This window comes from Netta rufina (genome assembly GCF_964035555.1).
Source record: "Netta rufina genome assembly, chromosome: 3".
Taxonomy (NCBI): domain Eukaryota; kingdom Metazoa; phylum Chordata; class Aves; order Anseriformes; family Anatidae; genus Netta; species Netta rufina.
Window position 1 is genome coordinate 20,176,015 of NC_140125.1, and position 22,466 is coordinate 20,198,480.

At 42.4% G+C, this 22,466-nt stretch overlaps 1 protein-coding gene across 3 annotated transcripts in view; it reads left to right on the forward strand.

Annotated features, from left to right (window-relative positions):
- The window catches only part of RPS6KC1 (ribosomal protein S6 kinase C1), an 87,262-nt gene extending 70,243 nt beyond the window's left edge, over nucleotides 1-17,019 (forward strand). For all 3 annotated transcript variants that reach the window (XM_084284294.1, XM_084284295.1, XM_084284296.1), the window contains 4 exons: nucleotides 137-226; nucleotides 11,958-12,040; nucleotides 12,880-12,975; nucleotides 16,108-17,019. In XM_084284294.1, coding sequence (XP_084140420.1) covers nucleotides 137-226; nucleotides 11,958-12,040; nucleotides 12,880-12,975; nucleotides 16,108-16,218 — 380 coding nt within the window. In that variant the 3' untranslated portion in view covers nucleotides 16,219-17,019. The remainder of the gene's footprint in view (nucleotides 1-136; nucleotides 227-11,957; nucleotides 12,041-12,879; nucleotides 12,976-16,107) is intronic.
- Nucleotides 17,020-22,466: the final 5,447 nt, after the last annotated feature.

Sequence of the window (22,466 nt, forward strand, 5' to 3'; positions counted from 1 at the left end):
TAATAGCTTCTAGTACTTAATGATGCCATTATTCTTAATGATACTGTTTTTAGCTACAAAAGGAGTAATTACAGTTCACTTCTGCAGAAAATGGAAGGGAAAAATGTTTTGATTTCTCCTGTCGTTTTGTTTTTAGGACACATTCAGCTAACGTATTTTAGCAGGTGGAGGGAGGTTGAAGATTCCTGTGACAACGATGCCATAGAGAGAATGTACTGTGCCCCAGGTTAGAGCAATCACCTACAATGTTTCACTTGGAAAGTAGATAAGCAGCTTTCGTTTTCTCACGGAGCCTCTATAACACAGAGCTCAAGATCATGCAATATCTGCTAGAATTTCTTTTCTTTTTACCGAATGTCTTAAAAAGCCAAGAGGGTTTGTAACTGCTTTATTGCTAACTGTGTTGTTGTTTGTTGGAGCATTTCCGTAAAGTGTAATTGCATCGAATGACTTGTTTAAGCACATGTAAGGAATGTTCTGTTTTCTTTCTGTTGTTTGTTATGTGTGAGCACATCCTGATAACTGAAAAGAGCAAATATGGAAAAGGGCGGACCGAAAAGGCGACACTATGAACTTTAAAAACACAAAAGTTTATTCATGCAAAGAGTATGGGAGAAAAACACATAGCAGTTTGAAATATACAACCCTAATAGGCTCAGAGATGCCTCTGACATTTTTGATGAGCTGCAGAGGGCTTTGAAATAGTTTAGAGAGCTCTTTTCTTAGAACTGCTTTCATCAATCACGAGGGTGATAAAATCAATATCTCTTGGGTTTTTATAGTGAGGATGGCACTTGAAACTGAGACCTCCCTCTTTTCCTCTTTCCAATTTATTTTCTGCTATTATAGTCATCTAATGGTTGTGACAGCCAAAAATCGGGTATTTTACTTGTAACTTCATGTTTTAAAAGTTTCATAGCTGGGTTAAAGAAACTACTTTTAGAGTTGAAATAACTACAGGGAGGCTATTCGGATTTTTAGTTTGTCTTTTTGATTCTAAATTTGAAATGCCAATGTACTCTTTCTGCTGAGTGCACGGTCTGGTTCGGCTTTGCAAGTTGACATGCAGGTAGTTCTCAAGCTCAAAGTCTGTGAATATGCTCGAAAAAAAAAAATAGCTGAAGATAAGAGTTATCAACAATGAAAGACAAAAGTTCTGAACTTAGTTGGGCATCAGGTGTTCATTCTGTGACTTGGTTCCCCCCGACTGAAATACAGTAAGGAACTGCTGCCTGTGAATACAGGTGGCAGGATCTCAACAAAAATTTGAATTCCAGCCTCTTGAGATTAATAGTAAATAAAATCTTTGCTATCCAGGTGCAAGTTAAAAGGGAAATGGCAGGTATTACAGAGAAACAGAAAACAAATGCTTTATTATCAAAGCAAAACCAGCACCTTTGTTCTACTCTCACCCCACTTTATTTCAAGAACAGGAAAACTGGGGAATCCCTGCTTTTTGAGCCTCACAGCACTTCTTGTGGTTGTGGAACAGAAGCGTGCCCAGGTTGCCAACGTGTGCTCTGTTGTGATAGAGGGAGGCATTTTCCTGCCTCCCTACCCCAGCCTCGTGCAGAGCTCTCCCCAGTTGAGCAGCAGTAAGGATGGAAGCGCAGCCTTTTCCCACCCTGTCACCATTAATGAGCTGTGAAAGTCAAAGCTTAATTTTTCTGTGTTTTAATGAGGATCCAAAGAGAAGCTTTTTTCTTTTTTTGCCCCCTAAGCCCCAGCCAGCCAACTCCTGCAGTAATTAAGTGTTTAGGGAGCAGTTGAAATAATATTTAGAGCTCCCCATATGCAAGAATAAAGTTCTCTGCACCATCGTTATTCCACCTCACAGCACAGGTGTGGCAACCATCAGGGTTTTTCTTGGTTAGGTTGCCCTCTCCTCTCTGCCCTACCCCAAACTGGAGTTTGCTTTGTGTGTCTGTAACTGGTGAGCCGCAGGGTGATTTGCAAGTGCAAATATTAGGTAGATGCAAGGCAGCTGAACTGATACTGCTCTGAGTCTTACCTTTCGTATTTCTTGATCTTAGCATTATTTGTTCAGAGTGTACTCAGATTTTAGTGTAGCTATTTCGTGATAATTTTTGCATAGGAGAGTAGTGCTTGCAATAACTCAGCAATGCAAAATATATTTTGGAGCCATTTTTGTTCTGTGTAAAGGTTTACTGTGCATACCTTAAATAATGTGGATAGCTGAGGCCAAAGCAGCTTTCTTAGGGTTGCTACTGCTGCAAAGTCTTGCCTTAAAACATTTGATCAGTATTAATAAAAAATAATCCCATTGGAGGGCTTTCTTCAGGAACACTCCAACGTTAGAGGAAGTCAGGCCTTACTTGGATGGTCATTTTTTCCTTTGAGAAGTGTGCGATGTCCCTGGAGCCTGTGTCTGTCTCCTCTTTATCATGACAGTCACTCCTCAAGCAGCTTCCTGGCTAACCATTTTGAAATGGTAGTTGTTTCGATTCACGATGCTAAGGTAAATTGGCAAGTTTTTTGTTTTTTTTTTTTTTTAATTCTTTTTTAATTGCTCTTTAGAATTGATCAGAAATGTTTTTTGCAGCTTGCTTTTTTCCTGCTGAAGGCTGCAATTTTGTAGAGATGAACTAGTGATCTTCATGAAATTTGATCAGGTCTTAGGATTTATTTATCTGTTTTATAACACAACACAGCGACTAAATGAAGTGACTCAAAGTGAGTCTTTTTCTTGTTTTGAATGCTCCTGGTGTGTCCGGTGTTGCGGGCTGTGTTGCCGTACCTCTGGGTACTTGACCTCTCCTTTTCACTTCTGGAGGATGCAGTGAAACTTGGCTTGGCAAATTTTGTCTGCATGTGTTTAGCTTGGTGTGAGCTTTCATCTGAGCTCAGGACAGAGCAGGTTTTGGATGTGGTAAGTTTATGTGTAACACGCTTTCAATGTTTTTGTTATTTTAACGCTCCCATTAAAAGTATGCAAGAAAGGGAAGATGTCTTTGCCAAAGCACCGTCTGTTAGGGTCTGGTGTAGCAGTCTGAGAACAGGTGATGAGTTTTCTTGAGATCCTTTTTCTGCACTGTTTTTTGAGGAGCAAATTTAATAGGTTTAAAAAAAAAAAAAGGAGAGAATGAATGTGAAAGTTAAATAGATTGCAGGATATATCCAATTTAAAATAGGTAGGAAATTGTATTGCAGAGTTATGTGAAAGATATAAAAATGTACTTGAAACCATTTTATCTTTTTAATTGGGAAGGTTTTAGGTGTTACTCTTTTACATGACAAGTTATACAGTGTGCTTAGCGGTGAAGTGCCTGAGGGTGTGTTTGAATTTTAAGTTGCTTTATTGGTTGGAGGAAAATACGGGATCTAAATTCTACAATTCGTATATCAGAATCTAATTTCTGGAGGGGCTGGGAGTAGTAACGTGTTGATGTTGGAGCTCTTTAGACTCGGGAGGGTAGAAGTCCAGCTGCGTGCTGGGGTTTGCTTACAGGACCCTAGGAGTTTGTGTCTGAGGTTTTCATACCCAGTGGTGTAACTCTGTATTAAAGCAAAGGAAGGTGGTGTTGATACAGAAGCAGCGATCAGATCCTTTCCGTGGTGGATAGCGAGGGCTTGCTGAGCTCCTGCTATCCTATGGAAAACGGAGAGTTGTTGATCTGCGTGCATGTAAGAGGGATTATGCGATAAATGTACAAAACAACAGAACAAACCCAACCATTACGGATGGAGAAGTGTCAGAAGGACGGGGGACGGGATAGTTCACATAGCTGCGTGCCGTTTCCTGCTGACAGTGTACTTCATTCTCTTTGAAATAGCAATCGTCGTTTTATATCGGGCGTAAATTAAAAGCAGGAATAAATCTTCGGTGAGAAGCTGCACTTGTGCACCGCTGACGGCAGGTGGCATTGTACCATTAATGGATGTTGCTCTGGCTCTCGCTGCCTCTGATCTGCCTCGCTTCGCAGAAGGGCTGGAGCTGAAGACGAGGTTTATTTGCAAGGATTTGCATACAAGGCTTGTACTTACACGCTCGGAGTCGTAGCGAGTTGTAGTGCTGTTGAGTCTTGGTAAAGCGGGCTAAGTCTTTTTACTCCCGCGTATTTCTACTTAAAAAAAAAAACAAGTTGATGCTGAAGCAGCTACTGGAACAACAAAGCTGCAGATGCTTGAAAGTAGAGGCCGCGCTATACTTTGATTAATGGCCAAACTAAATCTTTGCTGTTCACCTATGATAAGTCAAATGTTGTTTCTCTAAACCACCAGGGAAATGGCGGATTATAAATCATCCCCTATAAACTCAACACCACTTCAAGTAGAACTGGGGGGGGGTTGGCCAAGAATAACCTATTTGCTTTTAAAGAAGGAATTAAGCAGTTGTCACTGGGACTTTCTGCCGCGTTAATACAGTTAAGGTGACTAATGTGAGGCTCACGTGTTTTGTTGTGCTTTCTTTGGTTTTTACTTTTCTAGGTAGTAATTTTTGTTTTCTGGGTGTTTTAAAGTGTGCGAAGCAGCTGATGTCTGAATGCAAAGTTATTAGCAGATCAGACGGGAATGATTCACTTCTGTTTAAATAGCCCTTTGCTCTCGGTGCCCCCTGAGAACTCTTATCACATATTTGTCCAAAAAACCCCACAAAAAAAATAACAAAAAAAAAGATCCCTCACATTATCCACCTGCCCGGTGGCTGATAGTATCAGCAGCCTATCTCTTTATCTCTTGGTTAATGTGCCTTGGTATTCTGAAGGGGGGAAAATTCCAGTAACAGATTCAATTTGCACGGACAGAAACTTGAGCAAATGCCAACCTAGCAGGGGGGCCATTATTCTGCACTATAAATAAGTTTAAAAAAGAAACAAACGCGCACACAAACCTGTGAATCAACATGTTTTGGTCTAATTGAGGGAAAAGCAAGATAGATGAATTTTGAAATGCAAATGATCGCCTTCTGTTATTTAAGTATCAGTTTTGCCATCTTTGTGATCCTAAATGCAAAATGTTGTTACCTTTTAAGCAGAGTAACAATTATTTTCCGTTCTTGATAGTGTGGGTTTTAAAATAAAATGGGTAACTTTTTTCTTTTTTAGAAAGCCTCTCCAAAGTATGCTTAATACTTGTCAGAAAGACAAAATTGTCTAAAGCCACAGGCTAGTCGGGTCTGTTTCCCACTAAAACAGCTTAAGTTGATGATTTACACATAAAGAGAAATTTTTTAGGTACTTTTTCAAGCTAACCTGTAAAGCAGGATGTCGTAGAAGTGGCTGGCTGGTCTAACGTAACATGTAAATACGGTGTGTGAATGAGGTGCTTTATTTACACTCCCTAAGCTCTCTTTCCAGCACCGGGGATAAGTTCTGTTGCACCCCTGTGGAGTTATCAGAGGATGCGATTTCAGAGCTGTGCTCTGGTCAGAGTCTTTTTTTTTTTTTTTTTTTCCTTTCTTGTCCACACCGTGAGTTTTCTCCACGCTGCATTTACTAAAAACTGGAGACTTGCTTGTTGAGATCGTGAAGCCAAAGTGAGCTTAGCTTCATAGGAAATAGAAGTAGGAAACTGGCCATCAGTAATGCATCACATTACTCTCATGCTTTCAGAAGCTGTGTGCTATAATCAAGCTTTACTGACATAAACTAGCCTTCACAGAAGCCTGCACATAAATACATGTTTCGTTTGGTTTTATCTAACCTGATACTAATTGTACACAGTGCAAAACCTAACTAAAATGAAGGCTTTCTAGGTAAACGATTTTGCCCCCAAACAAACTGAATTGTTTCAGTCTGCAGTCTGATATTCGTGCTCCGAAATGAAGATGCAACTTCTGCTTGTAGACAATTGAAAATACAGATGTGAAGTGCAGCTGATAACCTAAAGCATGTGGCATTAAAATAAAAATTGCTGGATGCTATTATTAGCCTGTGTGCTATAATTTTTATTTTCTGCACGAGACAAAAATGGTCTGCCTCTGTTTACCAAATAGATATTTGATGCTGGAAAACCTGCATATTATGTGCGGGTGTGTTTCAGTAGAAATTTGCAGGCACTCATTAAATTCTGCTATTCCGTATTATAGTCATTTAATTTGGAGTAGATTGTTTAAGAAGCAAAATAACGGTGGCGGATTAAAGTGCCATTGACCCCGAGAGGTGTCGAGGGGTGGGTTGGTCGCATGGCTATGGTGTGAGACTGGACTTCCTCGGTTTTATTTCTGACTGTCATATAGCTTTTTGTGTGACATTAATGTTTCAGGGCGATCCTAAAAATGAGGGGAGAAACAGGGCTTTTGAGTGGGCAAAAGTGTAGAAGGACAGGCTAGCTTGATTTTAAGAGCACTGGCAATAAGAAAGGGGACCGAACATTGAGATGAAACTACACGGCTGGTGTGAATAACGAGAAAAGGTCTGAAGCTGCAGAAAAAGTAGCGATTATTGTGAAGCTGGGAGTCACAACCGTACAACCGTTTGGAGGTGTACAGCTCTCCAAAGGCACCTGAGTGTCCCGCAGAAAACACTAACAGCTGACTGCTCCCGAAATAGCAGGATGGCATAAGCCTGGAGTAGGTAATTAAAAGCAGAGGTTTGGAGGGAGCAGCGGGTATTTTCTGCAAATATCGTGGTGTGCCTGGGCACTCAGGCATGGTGCGAGTACGCTGTGTGTTTTAGGCGAAGCACCTGATCTTGTGGTTTTTGCCGGCTCTCTACCTAGAGTAAGCAGCGAGGTGTGGTGAAGCTGCAGAAGAATCTGGTGATTTAGTCTGGCTGGTGTAAAAGGCAGTTAATAACTCTGCGAGAAACTAATTCACCTGTTTGTGGTTTCTTTTCTTTTTCCCTTTTTTTTTTTTTTTTTTTTTTTTTTTAAATAACGCAGCTAAAACTTGTAGATAGTATAGAAGATGCCTTTTGAAAAGCAACAGAGATAGCTGAAGGGTTAAATGGTGTTTGCTTTCTTTTGATAACAGAGCAGTAAAAGGTTTCTTTGTCTCTATCGTCACCTGATTATTTTAGAGGAAGTTTTAATTCCATCTTGCGTTGCTAAAAGGAAGAAAAAAAACATAGTTGCCTCTAATTTTTTTCTGTTAGTGACATGAGGAAATTTCTTCCAAAGAGGAACATAGCAGCTCGTATGTTATTGAGTACCTTTAAGATGAGACTTCCTATTTTCATACTTCATTTGATCTTAGCAGATGTTCATTGGACTTGCCTCACTACTTTATTGTTTAAAGACCATGATAAACTTTTTATACTTAACTGTAGCTGGTTCAATACTGTGTTTTATAAATTGCTAAAGCATTTTAGGCAAAGCATTATGAGTGGATTGCTTGTGTGATGTATTATGTAGTGACTGTATCTTCTATCCTGGCTGACTGAATCTGCATAGAGTAAATTAGCTTGGACTCATTTTACTTGGTTCTCTGCAAATGCGTCTTTACATTTATAGATATTAAAATAAGATAAAATAGTAAGCTTTTAAAATTAAATGAGTGTAAGGTAAATAGAATTTCCGAAGCGACACTAATGTTTTTTTGTGCAATGCTGTTTATCTTAATGGCAGCAGAAGGGGAAAACGTGTCTGATGCTTTCAGGATGTTGGACAAGTCCATTTCCTCCTTAATGGTTTCAGACACCTGATGGCAGTTCAGATGGGTGTCCTTGTTTTCAGATCAGTGCAGAGACGATGCTTGAAGCTGTGCTGTTTCTGCTAGAAAGGCAGAGTGAGGGAGAGGGATGCCTCCGGTTTTGAAATTCTTATCAATCCACTCAGAGTCCAGTGCTCCCTTCTTAATTCCAGGAAAGCCATCTCAGTGCAAAGCCCACCCCGATTCTCACGTGTTCAGAAGCAGTACTTCCACACTGAGCCTATTTTCTTGTGAGCTGCTTTCAGCTGTTTTTCCTAATTCAGATGGATTTTTTGGATGCTACAATTTATCCTACCAAGTTTGGTTGATTTTTTTTCTTTCTGATCATTTGCAAGTGACCTGGCCTCAGTGGCACAGTGAATTTCCAAATCCACCTGACTAGCTTTAAGCCTGGCTTCTTTTATTTTATCTAGTATGGGCTCGCCAGGAGCCTGGGAAGAAACCATACCTGGGAGAAAATGCTTGAGGTGTGGTAGTGAAAGCCTTTGAAGCCCTTCAGTATGAAAGGGTTTATTTCAGCTTAAGGTCCTGTAGGAGGAATGAGTAAATCAGTCTTGGTATTAACAACATCATCAAGGATGTGAGTTCAAAAGAGGTGAAGTTCTGCTTTTCTTCTTTAGGACTGGCACTTCTGTTTAAAAGTACAGCAGGTTGTCAGCTACAGACCCGTATCAGGAAGTAAGGTGTTGCTGTGTGTAATGCAAATATTGAGATAAGTATGGAAACCATAAAGAAATGGCCTTTCGGTTGAGACCAGCTGCTCAGAAGGACAGTGCTGGGAAGAGAAGCTGTTTACCTGTGCCATCTGTCTCTCTCTGAATCTGATAGCATTTTACACATCCCCTTCCCTTCAGTTACCCCAACTGCTGCTGTTGATAGTGTTTCTGTGCTGGAATTTGGTTTTGCGATTCACCTGCGCCAGTTGGTGCTAGCTGTGGTGTGGGCATGCACCAGGAAAGGAAAAGAAAGAAGCTTTTCCTTATAGGAAAACTATAGTTACAGAAAAGTTGGAAGAGCTACTGATTTTTTTTCACCCTATTTTTTCTTTCTCCAGCTTAAAAGTTTTTTTTTTTAAAATGTATTTGTAAATAAGAATATTTTTTTCTGCAAATTTTATATTGCCAGTCCTGGAAACCTCAACACCATGCACGTGTGCGCGCGTGTTTGTGTTTGTACAAACGTGGATAAGGTCCTTGATTTCAAGGTTCACGAAGTAAAGAACTGGCACAAATATCCCCATGTTATTCACTTAGGCTTATGGGTCGCTACCATTTATTGTCTAAATTACTTTGCTGATGGATTGAGATGAAAATGTTTTCTTAGTGAAGGCAGATATTGTAGTTCAGATTTATGGCAATATTAAAGCTTTAAAAAAAGCATATGCCCTGCGTGGTATATTACATTAGCTAGCTACTCTGTATCACTTGAAAGCACTTCATAATCTATAGTTTCTAAATTTTCCCATGATGTGTAGTCGAGATAAAATGCAGTAATATTGATGTGATATCCTGAACTTATTACGATCGGTGTGCTGCATCAGAAGTAATGTGACCTGTTCGAAGTAAGGGAATGTAAACAACACATGTTTATCGGTAGTATTCACATGGATTTTTTTATTTTTATGTTTTAAGGAAAGCATTAGTGTTAGCCCAAAGTAAAGAAACTGTGGGACCTAGGGAAAGCAGCAGGACAGCAGGCAGTGGATAATGGGAAGAAAAGTGGAGCTTATATTTTGTTTTTGTAAAAAAGGATGTTTAGATCTTCCCCTCAGCTGAATTCTCCATTTTCTCCTCTGTGTTAGTTTAGACAACTTATCAGACAATTTCTGCTCTGTGCACGAGAACCCAGACAGAGCCTTTCCATACGGAGAGGACTCTGCACAGCTCAACTCTTCTCATTTTATCCCACCTGTGTTGTTTTGGTCGTGGACAACAGTGGTGGAAGGGTTCAGTGCTCTTCTTGTAGGAGTCCTGCAGTGACGTTTGTTTTGGCTTGGTGTATCCTCCAAGTTCTCTTACAGTTAAAAATATGAGCTTGGATTTTGGAGACGCAGACTCTAGTTTCTTGGCTCTTGTTCTGTGTACATTTTCTTCGTCTGTGAAGTAGGGTTACATCAACTTCTTGTAATGAACAGTTTGTGATTCAAGGCAGCATAAGTTTGATGTTTCAAAGAACTGGATCAGCACTAGTGATTGCCAACATGAAAGGAAATAAGACGAAAAATCAGAAATGAATTTTCTGTAATATTTTTTTCTGTGATCAGAATGACATTTTTTTCTTGTGGATGTTTTTTTGTGTTGGGCTGTTACTTAAGAAGCCCATCCCTATTAAATGACTATGAGGAAGTTACTGAAAGTGTAGGAATTGAGATTGTAGTAGTCAATCCTAATAAACTGTTGGCTTTAGTGTCCTTATCCTGGAATAATTCTGGATTTGAATTTAAAATAAAAACCTTCGTTTGTTTAGAAGAAAGCAGTCTAAGTCTAGGATTAAAGGCACCAAGGAAGGAAAACTCCCCTCTAAAGATGCCTAAAGTTTTTGTCTTTAGATTTTATTATTTTTTTTTATTCGTATTTTCCTGTGTCTGAATGTACATCACTGTGATTTCCTAGCACTAAGTGTTGCAGTCAGACTGGAAAGGCATTTCTGTTCAATAGGTTTTACTGAGAGATGCTGTGGAAACTTTTTGCCAGCTGTTTCATCTGGAAAGGCCTGAGGTTTTTTTAGAGGACATTTATCAAGAAGGTCTCTCTTTCTAAAATAAAGCAAAATTAAATCGTAAGAATGGATTTTGATTTTTACACAAGTTGTCTCAAGTTACCTTGAGATGATCTACATCCCTGTGATCTTAAAACGTTTTAAAGATGCAAGTAATTATCCCAGTATGGTTCCTCATGCTGGTGCCGTTAGATCTTTGTAAAAGTTTCTCTATACTGATAGAAATAGTAGTCTGTAAGGAGTGGAATGAATTCTAATGTGTGGCACCCTTACAATGATGGATTGGGCATTCAAATGCCATTAACTGAAGAGAAATAAAAAAAAGGAAAAACAAATTTTCAATGTATATCCCACACACTGAATGTGATATGAATGTTTTACCTAAAGCAACAATGTCAGAGCCATCCTCCCGTGCTCTTGCAACAGCAACCTCTGCCCAGTCCTTTAAGGTGCTGAGCACCTTCCCCAAGGGGGCAGCCCTCTGCAAGCCCCCCGTGCTCTCTGGGGGAGGTCTGGGGCTGGTGTGCTCCTCTCCCTGACACTGGAGTCTGACTCATCTCTGCTTCTCCTTGGCCATGCGCACGCTAGGCTCCATAAAATGATGAGCAAGATTTTTCTAACGTGCCACAATGCTTTTCACAGCAACAGCGATGTGACTATATGCTAATTGTTGTCCTCTGATGGGAATCTGGTGTGTCTTTTGCCACCAAAGCTATTTTAGTGCAGCTTCTGCATTTTTGACAGTCAAAATGAAGACTTCATCTTCATTGCAATCTGTTTTTCTGCCTGATTTAGAGCAGACTGTGCAATGTGTTTGTATTCAGTAATTTTTGTAGTTTAAAGCCTGAGTCAGTGAAGGCCAAGTTTGCTGCATGCATCGTGCTGCTGAACACATGAATGTGGATGGGCAATGGCTTTTACAAGTCCTCACCTCTCCGCTGTCTCTTGTGCACGGACAGCAATAAGGTGGCACTGGATTCTTGCTGGGTGCTGGGGAAAACAAATTTTTTACTCCTAGGTAGCTAAGGTGAGTTTGCGCTGAGCTGGAGCAGCACAGTGGCTAGCTGTAACTAAGCTTCTTGAAGCAGATTTAGCATCTCCATCTAGTTCCCAAGAGATAAGGGAGGCTATTGGGAAAAGCCTACCGTGATGATCTCAGCAAAGAGTGCTGTTATCCTTGAGATGAATCCTGCCCCCGAAGACAAAATTAAAGCATGCAGTGGGCTATTATAACCTCTCTTGTGCTGCTTTTGTGGATGCCTCAGGTCAAACTTGCCCGTCCAGCTCTTCTTACCAGGGTAAATTCCCTAAATATGTTCTGCTTTGCCATCTGTCACTGTCCTCTTTTAGTCCAGTGTAGCAGAATCCTCACTATATTTCCTACAAGTCTTGCAAATGCCTGTGTGTGCAAGGAAAAAGCAAATTATGCATGAAATGTATAGTGCTGCTGTGTTTGAACAATGCAATCTGTAGGTGGCTAAAGGGCTAGCTAAATTGCAGGCATAATGAAAGCTCTGTGGTATTTAGTATATGTTCTGTCAGCATTAAACAGTCACCTTGTAAATATATGTTAATTTTGAAGGTGTAACTGACCTTTTTAATATTAATTGAAATGTCTCGTGTTTAGAGGTTGGAGCTATCCTAGAAGAGACAGAAGCCTGTGACTGGTGGAGCCTGGGTGCCATTCTTTTTGAACTCCTCACTGGGAAGGTAGGGCTGGGGTCAAGTTGCTTTATAAAACTGACGTGATGACCAGCAGCTTCTCAAAAGTGGTGTGCCCAGTTGTGATTTCCTTGCTTGTTGAACCTGGATGTGCTTTGCAGACCTGAGTTGCCTAGTTCTGCCAGGTCTTCACAGGACCAGAGGTGGTAAACATGCTCAAGCTTCAGCAGAATAACTTAATAAAGCTGTATCGAGCTCAGGGCTGTAAAGAATAACCAAAACCATGCTGCCCTCTGAACCACAGTAAAATCAAAATTCTCGAACATTCCTTCCAAACATTATTTATTTTTTTTTCCCCTATCTGACATCTTAGTTTCAGGGATATTCTTTGCTACAGTATAGAAGCCAAGTGTCACAGTGACACACGAACTCAAGCTTGAGCAGACTCTCTTGGTGAAGTGCTTGCATTATGAGGTATCAGGCGGATGTGATGATGCACCATGATCTAGTGTGAAAGCAGGAAGCTGGAAGATGTCACCAGCCCTTGGGAATACCATTTTCAGTATTCCAAGGTTGGCCAAATCAAACCAGTGATTGACTTCTCATGCAGTTCGGCATGAGGAAAAGTGAAGTTCACCAAACCCCAAAACTTTTAAAGCTTGAGCAGTGGAGCAAGAACACTGTGGTGTAAATGTTCTGTAAGCATGTCTCCAGGGGGACTTAGTATCTATAGGCACTCCTTCCAGAATCAGTACTTCAGAGTAGGAAGCACTGAATTTTTGGCTATTTGTCTTAATTCACATGTATGCTAGAAGATAACCCAGTACTACATTTTCTGAATCAATAAATGTATCTGACTTTTTTCTTCTTTTTTTTTTTTCCCCCAGACTCTGGTTGAGTGCCATCCATCAGGAATTAACACTCACACTTCTCTGAGTATACCAGACCATGTGTCAAAGGAGGCCAGATCACTGATTCAGCAGGTAATTGAGGGGAAAATTCATTTTCAGTGGGTATGCATGCAATCTGGACAAATACTTGCATACTTGAGCTGTTCTGGTGAAGTAAATGTAAGAACAGAAGGCTGCTGAAAGGAATGTGGATGAGTCTTTTGTCAGCACTGATGATTTTTGTCCCGCTGTCTTGTTGCTTCTGGAAACTTTGACTTCTGTCTGTGTAGAAAACCAGAGTGCTTTGCCATTTCTTTGAAGAACGTGTTTGGTCAGTGCTGAGTGCTTTGGAGAAACACCTGTCAGTGATACTTGGCCATTTTTGGAATCCTGTCCTAACTTAATGGAAACATTTGTGATGAACTAAATTAAACTAAAAAATATTGAAGCCAGTTCAGCAAGATAGCTCTAAGTACCATGAAACCTGTAACACGCTAATTAGAAATGCTGACCTTGTTGTGGTTGAAAATCTGTTGCTGTCCTCCAGGAAACCTTCTGGATGATGTTTATTGAGAACAGTACTTCCAAATGTGAATAGTATGTTATTTTATAACAGGATATCTGGTAGGTTTGACAAAAGGCCAAGTGGGATACTTTTTAAAATATAGACAACCTTCCAGACTGATTTACTGTGTAATTTCAAACTATTAGGTGCTAGTTTCAGTTTACTGTTAGGTAGTAATGAGAAAATAAACTCGTGTGCACAGGGTCTTGAATTTCAGAACAGTGTCTTCCTTCTTCTAGTTACTTTGACCTAACTGTGGAAGTGGAGCCTGGATCTGACTCACTCCACTTGAGCAGAATAAGTAATATGTATGAACTATGGAGTTCAGCTTTGAATGAAGAGTATCTGGCTAGTGCATACATCAGCAATGACATCACTTAGATATAGGCCTGAATGGAGCAGAATGGAAGAAGTAGTTTTTGAAGAAAACAAAGGAAGGACGTTTTGAAAGTGCAGCAAGTCAAAAAAAAAAAACCAAACAAACAAAAAACAACCCAGTGACAGGTTGATTTATGCCATTACTGTGAAGCGATTAATGGAAGTGCAAGCAAAAGATTGGACCTCCAATTTGACTAGGTGGCATGCAGTGAAGGCACTTTCACGTGCATCTGTGTGTTTCTGGCAAGGGCAGGGAGGGAAGTGACTGCAGAAAAATCCCATTTTTATATAATCTGCATTTATATTTTTAGATGGTAGCAAATTGTTGCCCTCACTCACAGGTGCTACGTGACTTAAATGGATAAGGAAAAGCAAAACCATGCTTGATGAAGGGAATTCCTCCCATCCAGAAGAGTAGAAGGGGAGGCAAATGAAGTCATTCAGTCCACTTTTCCCTGCTGTTGCAGGATTGTTCTTTGCTGTGGCCTAACATATTGCCAAATATGCCAAAGAGGGTCTCTTTTGCCACTTGCAACCTAAGGGGCAAATATATCCCTGCCACTTGCAGATGTATTACACGGCCGTGTTCAGAGAACAGTCATCCCAGTGCCCGTTCAGTTAAGCCTTCTAGTCCAGGCCGGTGACTTGTCAGGTGGAGGTTCAGCTCTATGAGCCAGTAAATCACATTTTTGTTGTGTGACTATCCAAGGAAGCTGCCATTCATTGTTGAGGAAGCCTTGTCAGGAAAAGGAAGAAAGCTCTCTTGGCATGGATAGCAATTTGTCATTGCGACTTTCCTTCCCCCCACTGCCAAGGGTAAACAGGTCAAAGCATCACAGAATAACTCTGGGTTCAGTGTTCAGCTACACAGAAAACTGCCAGACATCTCCTGCTGTGGCTTCCAGTGCAGGTGACTTCATTGTTAACACCTCCTTCATTTAGCCATTTTTCTAAGAAAAGAGAGATCTTTGTATTTCTGGCACTCCTCTGAAAGAGAGGGCTGCTATTTTTTTTTTTTATGTTGGTTTGTTATTTTGCACCCAAGATTTATTTATTTTTTTCAGGCACATTCAGGCTTTACTACCAAGAAAATATGCAGTATGACTTTTAAATAGGTATCTCTTGCAGTTTGTGATGCATCTGCTTTCCAAGATTAAAGTTCTCCTGAAAAGACAGACCGCAGAAAGTGTCTGTGCTTACTTTCCCCCTGCTGGTGCTTTTTATAGCAAAGGCAGAGGGACACTGCCTGCATCTGTTTCTGCTGCCTTGTGGAAGATCTCAGAGCAGCACTATTCCCTGCCACTGAGCTACCTTTATTATGTGGCATTATGATTGCAAATAGCAGAGCTATCTTAGAGTGTGTAAATTCATATGTTTATGGATGTAGGCTCACTTAGATGTTGAGTGCATTGAGATATGAATACACATTGTTCCAAGTGACAACTGGGAGAAGTTATCCCATTAGCTGTTGCAGAAAGAGCAAGAAAGAAACCCTGCCTTTGTACTGGGTGTAATTGAATAGAGTATAAACAATTCTCTAAAACTGCAAAATATTTTTGTGTGTCTTTATTAGTCTCTTTGGAGTGTTACCTCTGCATTCCCTTTTATACGGATTGGTATCTTTAAACAGCTGTAAATATTGTGATTTCCTTTTCACATGAATTCAGCATGTGATGTACAAATAAAAAGCAAGAGAGGTGCTGAATCTTAGGAAATTTCCATGAAGCCATTACACTTTTTTTTTTCCTCCCCACTGGAGTTTTGATTTCTCAGTTTTAATCCATTTGTTGAACTCTTTAAAAACTTTTTTAGGAAATAGAGAACGGGCTGTAATATCCTGGTATTTTAGGACCAACTCACAACTTATGAAATGGAAAGTTACAGACCCATGTCCCTGATGTAGCCTTAATGCAGTGGTGTGAGCAAAAGTTAACATGAAGCAAATGCAGTGTCCAGAGCTCCACAGATGTAGTCTCTGGCTGCTGTTCTCTTTTTAAAAACGAGGTTGTGCTTAAAACGAAGTCCCAATGTGCAGTGCTTCAGGGTATTGCCTGCTGTGATCAGTAGTCTCTGAAGACTGCATCACTGAGACTCAAGGAAAGGAGAGTCTTCCATTTACTGGATTTTAGGAATTTCAAGTATGCTTCACACTCTTAAAAGTAACTCTCAGAGCAGGAAAACGGTAGGATGTCCCTTACCTTAGACCTTTATGGAACTTTTAAGCAGTTGTTTTTGTTCTTACTCACTGAAACATATATATATATATTTCTTTTTATATCAAGCTTTTGCAGTTTAATCCTGCGGAGCGTCTTGGTGCTGGCGTTGCTGGTGTTGAAGACATCAAATCTCATCCATTTTTTGCCCTCATAGAATGGGCAGACCTGGTGAGATGAGAGATGCGTGCGCCCTCTGAACAAACTCAGGTCAAGTGGACAGGCTTCTCTGGCACAGAAATACCCTGACTTGCTTCCTTCGGATGTCCCAGCTCACTTGGACATGAGGACTGAAGGATGCCGGACCAATCAAGCCAAAAGTGAACACTTTTTAACAGGAATCACTGATTGTACAGGGTGCTAGCTTATTTTTATGGCAACTGGCTGCTACGTGTGTGTAAATCTTTTCACCAAAGGGTGATTTGTGATGAAACTGCTGGGTAGCATGTTTAGTACTGCCAGCTTGTCAACTAAGTAGAAACAGGAATGCCCTCCTGGTGCTTTGTCTGCTGATGGAAGTGTCTGTAGAGTGTGCCAGTTGAAAATATCTTTTATACTGTCAGTAGACCATTTCGCTATGCTAAGTGCAGCTGTGGCGGGGCAGGGGGAGGAAGGAACAGATAATTTATTAATGGTATTTGCTGAATAAAATACTAAAATGCTTTATGCAAAACTTGACACATTAAAAATAATATATCCATTAAAAATTAAGAAAGCTGTTGCATAATACCGTGGAATGTGTCTTGAAAATGGCATATCACTTCAGACTGTGGGAAGAGCATATAAAAGGCAAATAATCCTGTCAAATGTTGTACTTTGTTGGCTGGCAGTGTCTGTTTAAAACTCTTGACTCCGTTATGTTTGACGAGCTACATGTTAAAGTCACTACAGAAAGGGAGATCTTTTCCTCAGTCAGATAACTGCTGCTTTTGCAATCTAATAAGGAGCAAGAAAACATAATGCTAAATAAATATATGGATTAAAAAAGGAGAAAATCTTCTCTCGTCATTGCAGCCACCACTCATCACTTAATGAACTTCGCTTCCTCTAAGTGTCCTATTTTTAACTGTTTCTTCAGGAAAAAGCCTTTCTGCTCGTGCTCTTCTGCTTGAGGAAGCTTCCGAACTCTTCTGTTTGTTTGTTAATAGTCTTAATAAATCAAAGAGAGCCTTCACCCACTCTGCTGCTTGAACAGGAAGAAGCCTGGGATTTGCTCATGCCAAATGACTAAGTGACATCTCTTAGCAAACCCTAGTGGGTAAGACTTGGGAGCGAGCCAATGAGCTGACCTGTTTGTTTGTTAGGAAGGTCTGGAGAACGGGAAAAGAAGACAAGACACGCAGAATATTTTGCTGTACGCTGCTGTTGCTGCTAAGCAGCCACGCTTGTGCGGGTTCCTGATGTACAAACACTGTGCACTGTGATGCTTGTATGGATTATCAATCTGCTCTTTCCTAAATGCTCCCTTTGCTGTCTTTTTTTTTTTTTTTTTTTTTGTACTCTCTCTCTAACTTCTTCTTTCCAGCTTTATCCGGAGAACAAAGGCCAAACTCCTTTGGGAAAATGAGGTGACAGCAATGATTATTGAACTTACAACTCCAAAAAAAAAAAAAAAAAAAGGTATTCCTCCATTTGTATTTTAGCAGTGTATTTTATGGGCACTCCCCAAAGTGCATCTGCACAGTCTCCATCTGTTAGACACCAGGTCGGTGTATTCAAATAAAGTGGAAAAGGAAAATGCTTCACTTAAACAAAGGAAATCTGGAAACTTTTTTTTTCCTTTTAAAATTATTCCACTCCCCTCTTTTTTTTTTTTTTTTTTTTTTCTTTTTGTTTCTTCCCTTTCTTGTGATCACCAGGCCAGCAGAGGGGCTGTAACAACACTGCAGGTTGTAACCAGGTCACTAGTATCACTGCCTACGGAGTGCTGTCCAAGATTACATCACTCTCAGAAACTGTGTTTCAACCTACCACCCTCTGGCTTCATAACAGGAACTCCCTCAGGTGAGCCACAGGAACAACTTCCTGCGCCGAGCGGGTAGGAAATCTCTACTGCGGACACCAAGCTGATACAGAGCTTCCTTCCAGCACTGCCCCGGCTGTGACTCGGGAGAGGGCTCGTTGCTCAAGGGACGCCTCCCTTCCCTCTGCCACCTGACTCCATCCCTGGGGCTCTCTCGCTGCTAGCATCACCTGATGGTGTTGTCGCTTGTGTTCATCTGTCCCACTGCATTTGCCTGGTGGTAACTGTAAAAATAAAATAAAATGTTAATGTTACCTCAAAACGTTTTCTTGTTCAGGTTGAGCCCACGGGTTGGTTTCGAGTAAAGGCAGTACAACCTAGGACAGAAGGACAAGCAGCAGCAGGAGAGCGCTATACCAGCAGAAACCAGTGACTCGAACTGCTTTGATTTGGTTAATGACATGGAAATATTTCTTTTTCAAGTGCAACAGTATGTAGAGAGGAAATCTTAGATCACAGAGATCAGAAGAAACAGGACATTTGGCACGACATCTTGCCATAAATACACCTTTGCTATACCACTGCTTTTTCATAACCTTACCACTGCTTCCAAAAAGGGATTTGCTAAGGAAAGCAGAGTCTGGAGGTAACTGCACGTAAGATAATCTTGTTTCTATCCTTTTTTTTTCCTTCTTTAACCTGCATGATATGTTACATTGACATTTACACGTATTCCTGTATTTCCTCTGTAATTCTTCCTTTGTACAATGCTTTTTGGCTTGGAAAATATTCTGGATTATCTTCTTTCTGGTGCCTCCTATGGAGCCCCGCGGTGCACTTTTCTGTTTTGCTGACCGTTGAGTAGTGCAATGTCCATTACACCTTCAGTGGCACCTAATGGCTGATAGCAAAACAAAGCTGCCATTTTGTTCACAGGAGTTATCGAGTCTATGTAAAACACAGCCTATAAGATTATAGGTTTTCATAATCTCCTCTGAGTGTTTAGGTAAAGCAGGTAACATGCTTGGGATGTCTCAAAGTGATAGTTCATTGCACGCTGTTGAGCCACTCTTAATGTTTTTGTTGTCCTCTAAAATGCAGAGAAGAAATATCTGAAGGCTTCCTGACCTTCTCTTCTTTCTCCTTCTCTGACCACTTTTTTTTTTTTTTTTTCTCATCTTGTCCTCTCTATCTCCAGCCTCCTATTCACTGACCTTCTTTGACCTCCCATGGCCATCATTTCTTCAACCTTTTCCTCTCCCCTCCACTCCTGTCTTCATTTTGAGGTCTTGTCCATGCTCTTCAACGATCTCTGGCCTGCTGTGACCTTCTTTGACCCTCCTTGACTTTTTCTGCTTTTCTTGGCTCTTCTCTGACCTTCTCTTCCTTTGTCTTCATGGATTGCTTCCTTCTAACCTTCTCTTCTCTTTGTCTTTCACTGGTCGTCTCCTCTCTGCTCTTTTTCCCTGTGTTGTGCGACCTTCTCTTCACTGACCTTTGACACCCACAATCATTTTTTCTTTGACCTCTTCTCTCTTCTCCTCTGCTCCCATTTTCTTAAAAAAAAAAAAATAAAAATCTCTCTCTCTGCTCTGCTTATCTCTGTTCTTCCCTCGTTTTTCTCTTCTCTTCTTTGAGAAGAGTCTCTGGCCTGTTCTGACATCCTCTGAGTGCTCACGACCACCTCTCTGACCCTCTTTACCTTCTCTCCACCTTTGAGCTTCTTCAGCATTCTTTGAGCTCCTCCCGCTCTTCTCTGACCCCATTTGTATTGAGCAGAGTTGCTGTGAGGCACCCTCAGGAGGGAATTGCCTCTCATGAAATACAAGGGGCACAACTTTGTTTGCTTTTAATGGCTGTGTTCACAGCTGCCGTGCTCGTTGCCCAGCTCCTATATCTCCTGCGAAAATCACCTCTCAGACAGCAGTTATTGTCATGCTGACTCCCCGCACCCCTCGGGATGCTGAGTTGGCAGGGTTACCTGCTCTGGAACATCTCCTCGGCTCTCCTCTCCGTTTCTAAACCTGCTCATCGGTGCGTCCCCGCGGCGAAGGGCACTGGGATGAAGAAGGCTGGGGAGGTCAGCCTTCTCTAAACGAAGCGCTCAGCATAACAACGCACGGGGAGGTGCGAAGTAAACCTCTGTGGGCTTTTCTTTCTTTTTTTTTTTTTTTTTTGAGCACGCTGTCATTTGTTTTCTCAAGGACACCAAGTAGGAAGCCAGAGAAACAGAAACTTCCTCTCTGGCGAGATTTATGGCAGCGATTTAAGCAATAAAAATGGAAAAGTGCACTTGTTGATTTCTTCGTGTCCGTGCTTTCTGCGTGTGCTTCATTGTGGGGGGCTGAATGCAGCCGCTCCTGGGCCTCTGCTCAGCCACGGCCCAGCACCCTGAGGCCTGTAACTTCTGTCAGATACACGCAGGGGCCTTGTGGGGCCCAGCTGCAGAAGAGAGGTTTGGCGAGGGGCAGCAGAGCCAGCTCCTGGGGGGGAATGGGGCTTGCTAAAAGCTGCTGATCCATCTCGTGTGGCATCCCTAACCCAAAGTGTGAGGTGTCCCCAAGGAACCCCAAAATTTTTTTGGGGGAAGCAGTGGATGCAGTGAAATCCCCTATACTGCAGAGTGGAAGCTAATCCAGGCTAAGCAGAGGGGATGCTCCAGGCTCCTGGCAGCAGGTGATGGCTTAATGCACTGTCTCAACAGGACCTCGCTGCCTCCTGGCCGACCAGCAGCTCTCCTCCAAAGGCAGCTCTGTCCCCATCTTCTTGGCCCAGGGACCCAGCAGGAGGGATTAGAGCTGCCTCCGGAGGGCTGCAGTGGCACCAGGATGGGCAGGAGGGCCGGGGATGTGCGCACTGCTGGGCAGCGGGGAGCTAGCATCCTCTTGGGAAGGCTGTAGGCGGTCACCTTGATGCTTCGCTGCCAAGATCCTAAGTTTGGCAAGTCTGGGAAAAGTCCTTCTGGGGGCAATAAAGTAGACAAGCCAACTGGCAAGCGGTGGAGAGGGATAAAGATGGGCCAGCTAGGGAAGGAGCAGATGTTGCAGGGGTCAGCAGTCCTCGGCAAAGCCTTGCTAGCCTTGTTCTGTGCCCGGGAGACGGAGACGTTTTGCCATAGCATGGGCTCGCCACAGGAGCCGGGTGGTGATGAAGGACAGAGCCGTGAACTGAAATAGGTGCTATTCGGCTGGACAAAAGGGGAGTGGATCTGGTGGCCGTGATGCCGACAGCTCCTCCTGTGCCTGGTTTTCTTCTACCACCTGCTCGGTTGCATCTCCTCCACCACTGAACTCCTCCGCGCCTTATTCTACCAGTTTCTCACACCCCTGTCCCTCAGCTGAGCCATTTCTCCCTGAGGTATTTTCTAGATTTTCCCAGCTCCCTCAGCCCATGTCCTGGGTTGCATCCCTCAGCCCTGGCCACAGGTTTTCTCACCCTTTTTGTGCCTTTGCTTCTGAAATGCCATCCCAAACTGCTGGGACCTGGAAGTGGATTATTAGATGCAGCTGTTATCCCCACGTAACGATGAAACCAAAGAGAGGACTGCTCCCACAGTGTGAAAGCACTGTGGTTGTAAAAGGGTTAGGAAATTGCTTACTGCAGCAGCATGTGAGTGATGAGTTTTATGGTGCCCGGCGTGGTGGTGGGACAGCAGAGAAGAAACCTCCATGAGAGGGGATGGTGCTGCACGGTGATTTAGGGCTCGCTGCTGGCTGGCGGTGCTCCATGCACGGTCCTGCCTGAGCACTGTGCTCTGACATTTGCCAGCTCATAATCTTCCTTTACGAACCAGGCATGGAGAAGAGCTACTTCAGCGTTGTGGACCACGAGCCAAGAGGCATATATCCTTTCTCTGGACTTTTTTTAAACCTCTCTCCCTGCTGCTCTGCCTCGTTTCCAGCCCCAGCCTTGAGGGGAACCCAGACCTCAGGGAAGTCCTCCAAACCCAGGCCCTGTTTCCCCATGGTGTCCTGCAAGCCAAGTGAAGTGAAAGGTGAGCTCCATGAGCGTGGCCTGGGTGGCTCTGGCTCCTCACAGGTGCACTGTGGCACCAAGGAAAGTCCAGAGGGGATCGGCCCTACACGGTAATGGGTTGCACAGTGTGAAATCCCAGCCCCCTTCACATGGCTGGGAGACTTTGCGGTGCTCAGGAGTTTACCCTTGAATTAGAGAGGCCAATTTCATGAAAACAGGTATAAAGAGCAGATTTGCTTTCCTACTTCAGACATGCACACCTCATTTTGGCCTCAGTGCTAGAGAAATAAACTAGTGCTTTATATGAAGGCCTGAGGGTGTGGTTAACGTGCTCACCTCGCTGCTGCCCCAGGCCAGGCTGAACTCTGGAGCTCTTCTCCCTCAGACCCGGTGGTGCCCCGGGTTGTGGTGGGAGCCTGGACGGGTTGCCCACCCTGTAAGAGATGGGGGTGCTCTGTGGGGTGCTGCAGGTGTGGGGTCGGGCAGCGTC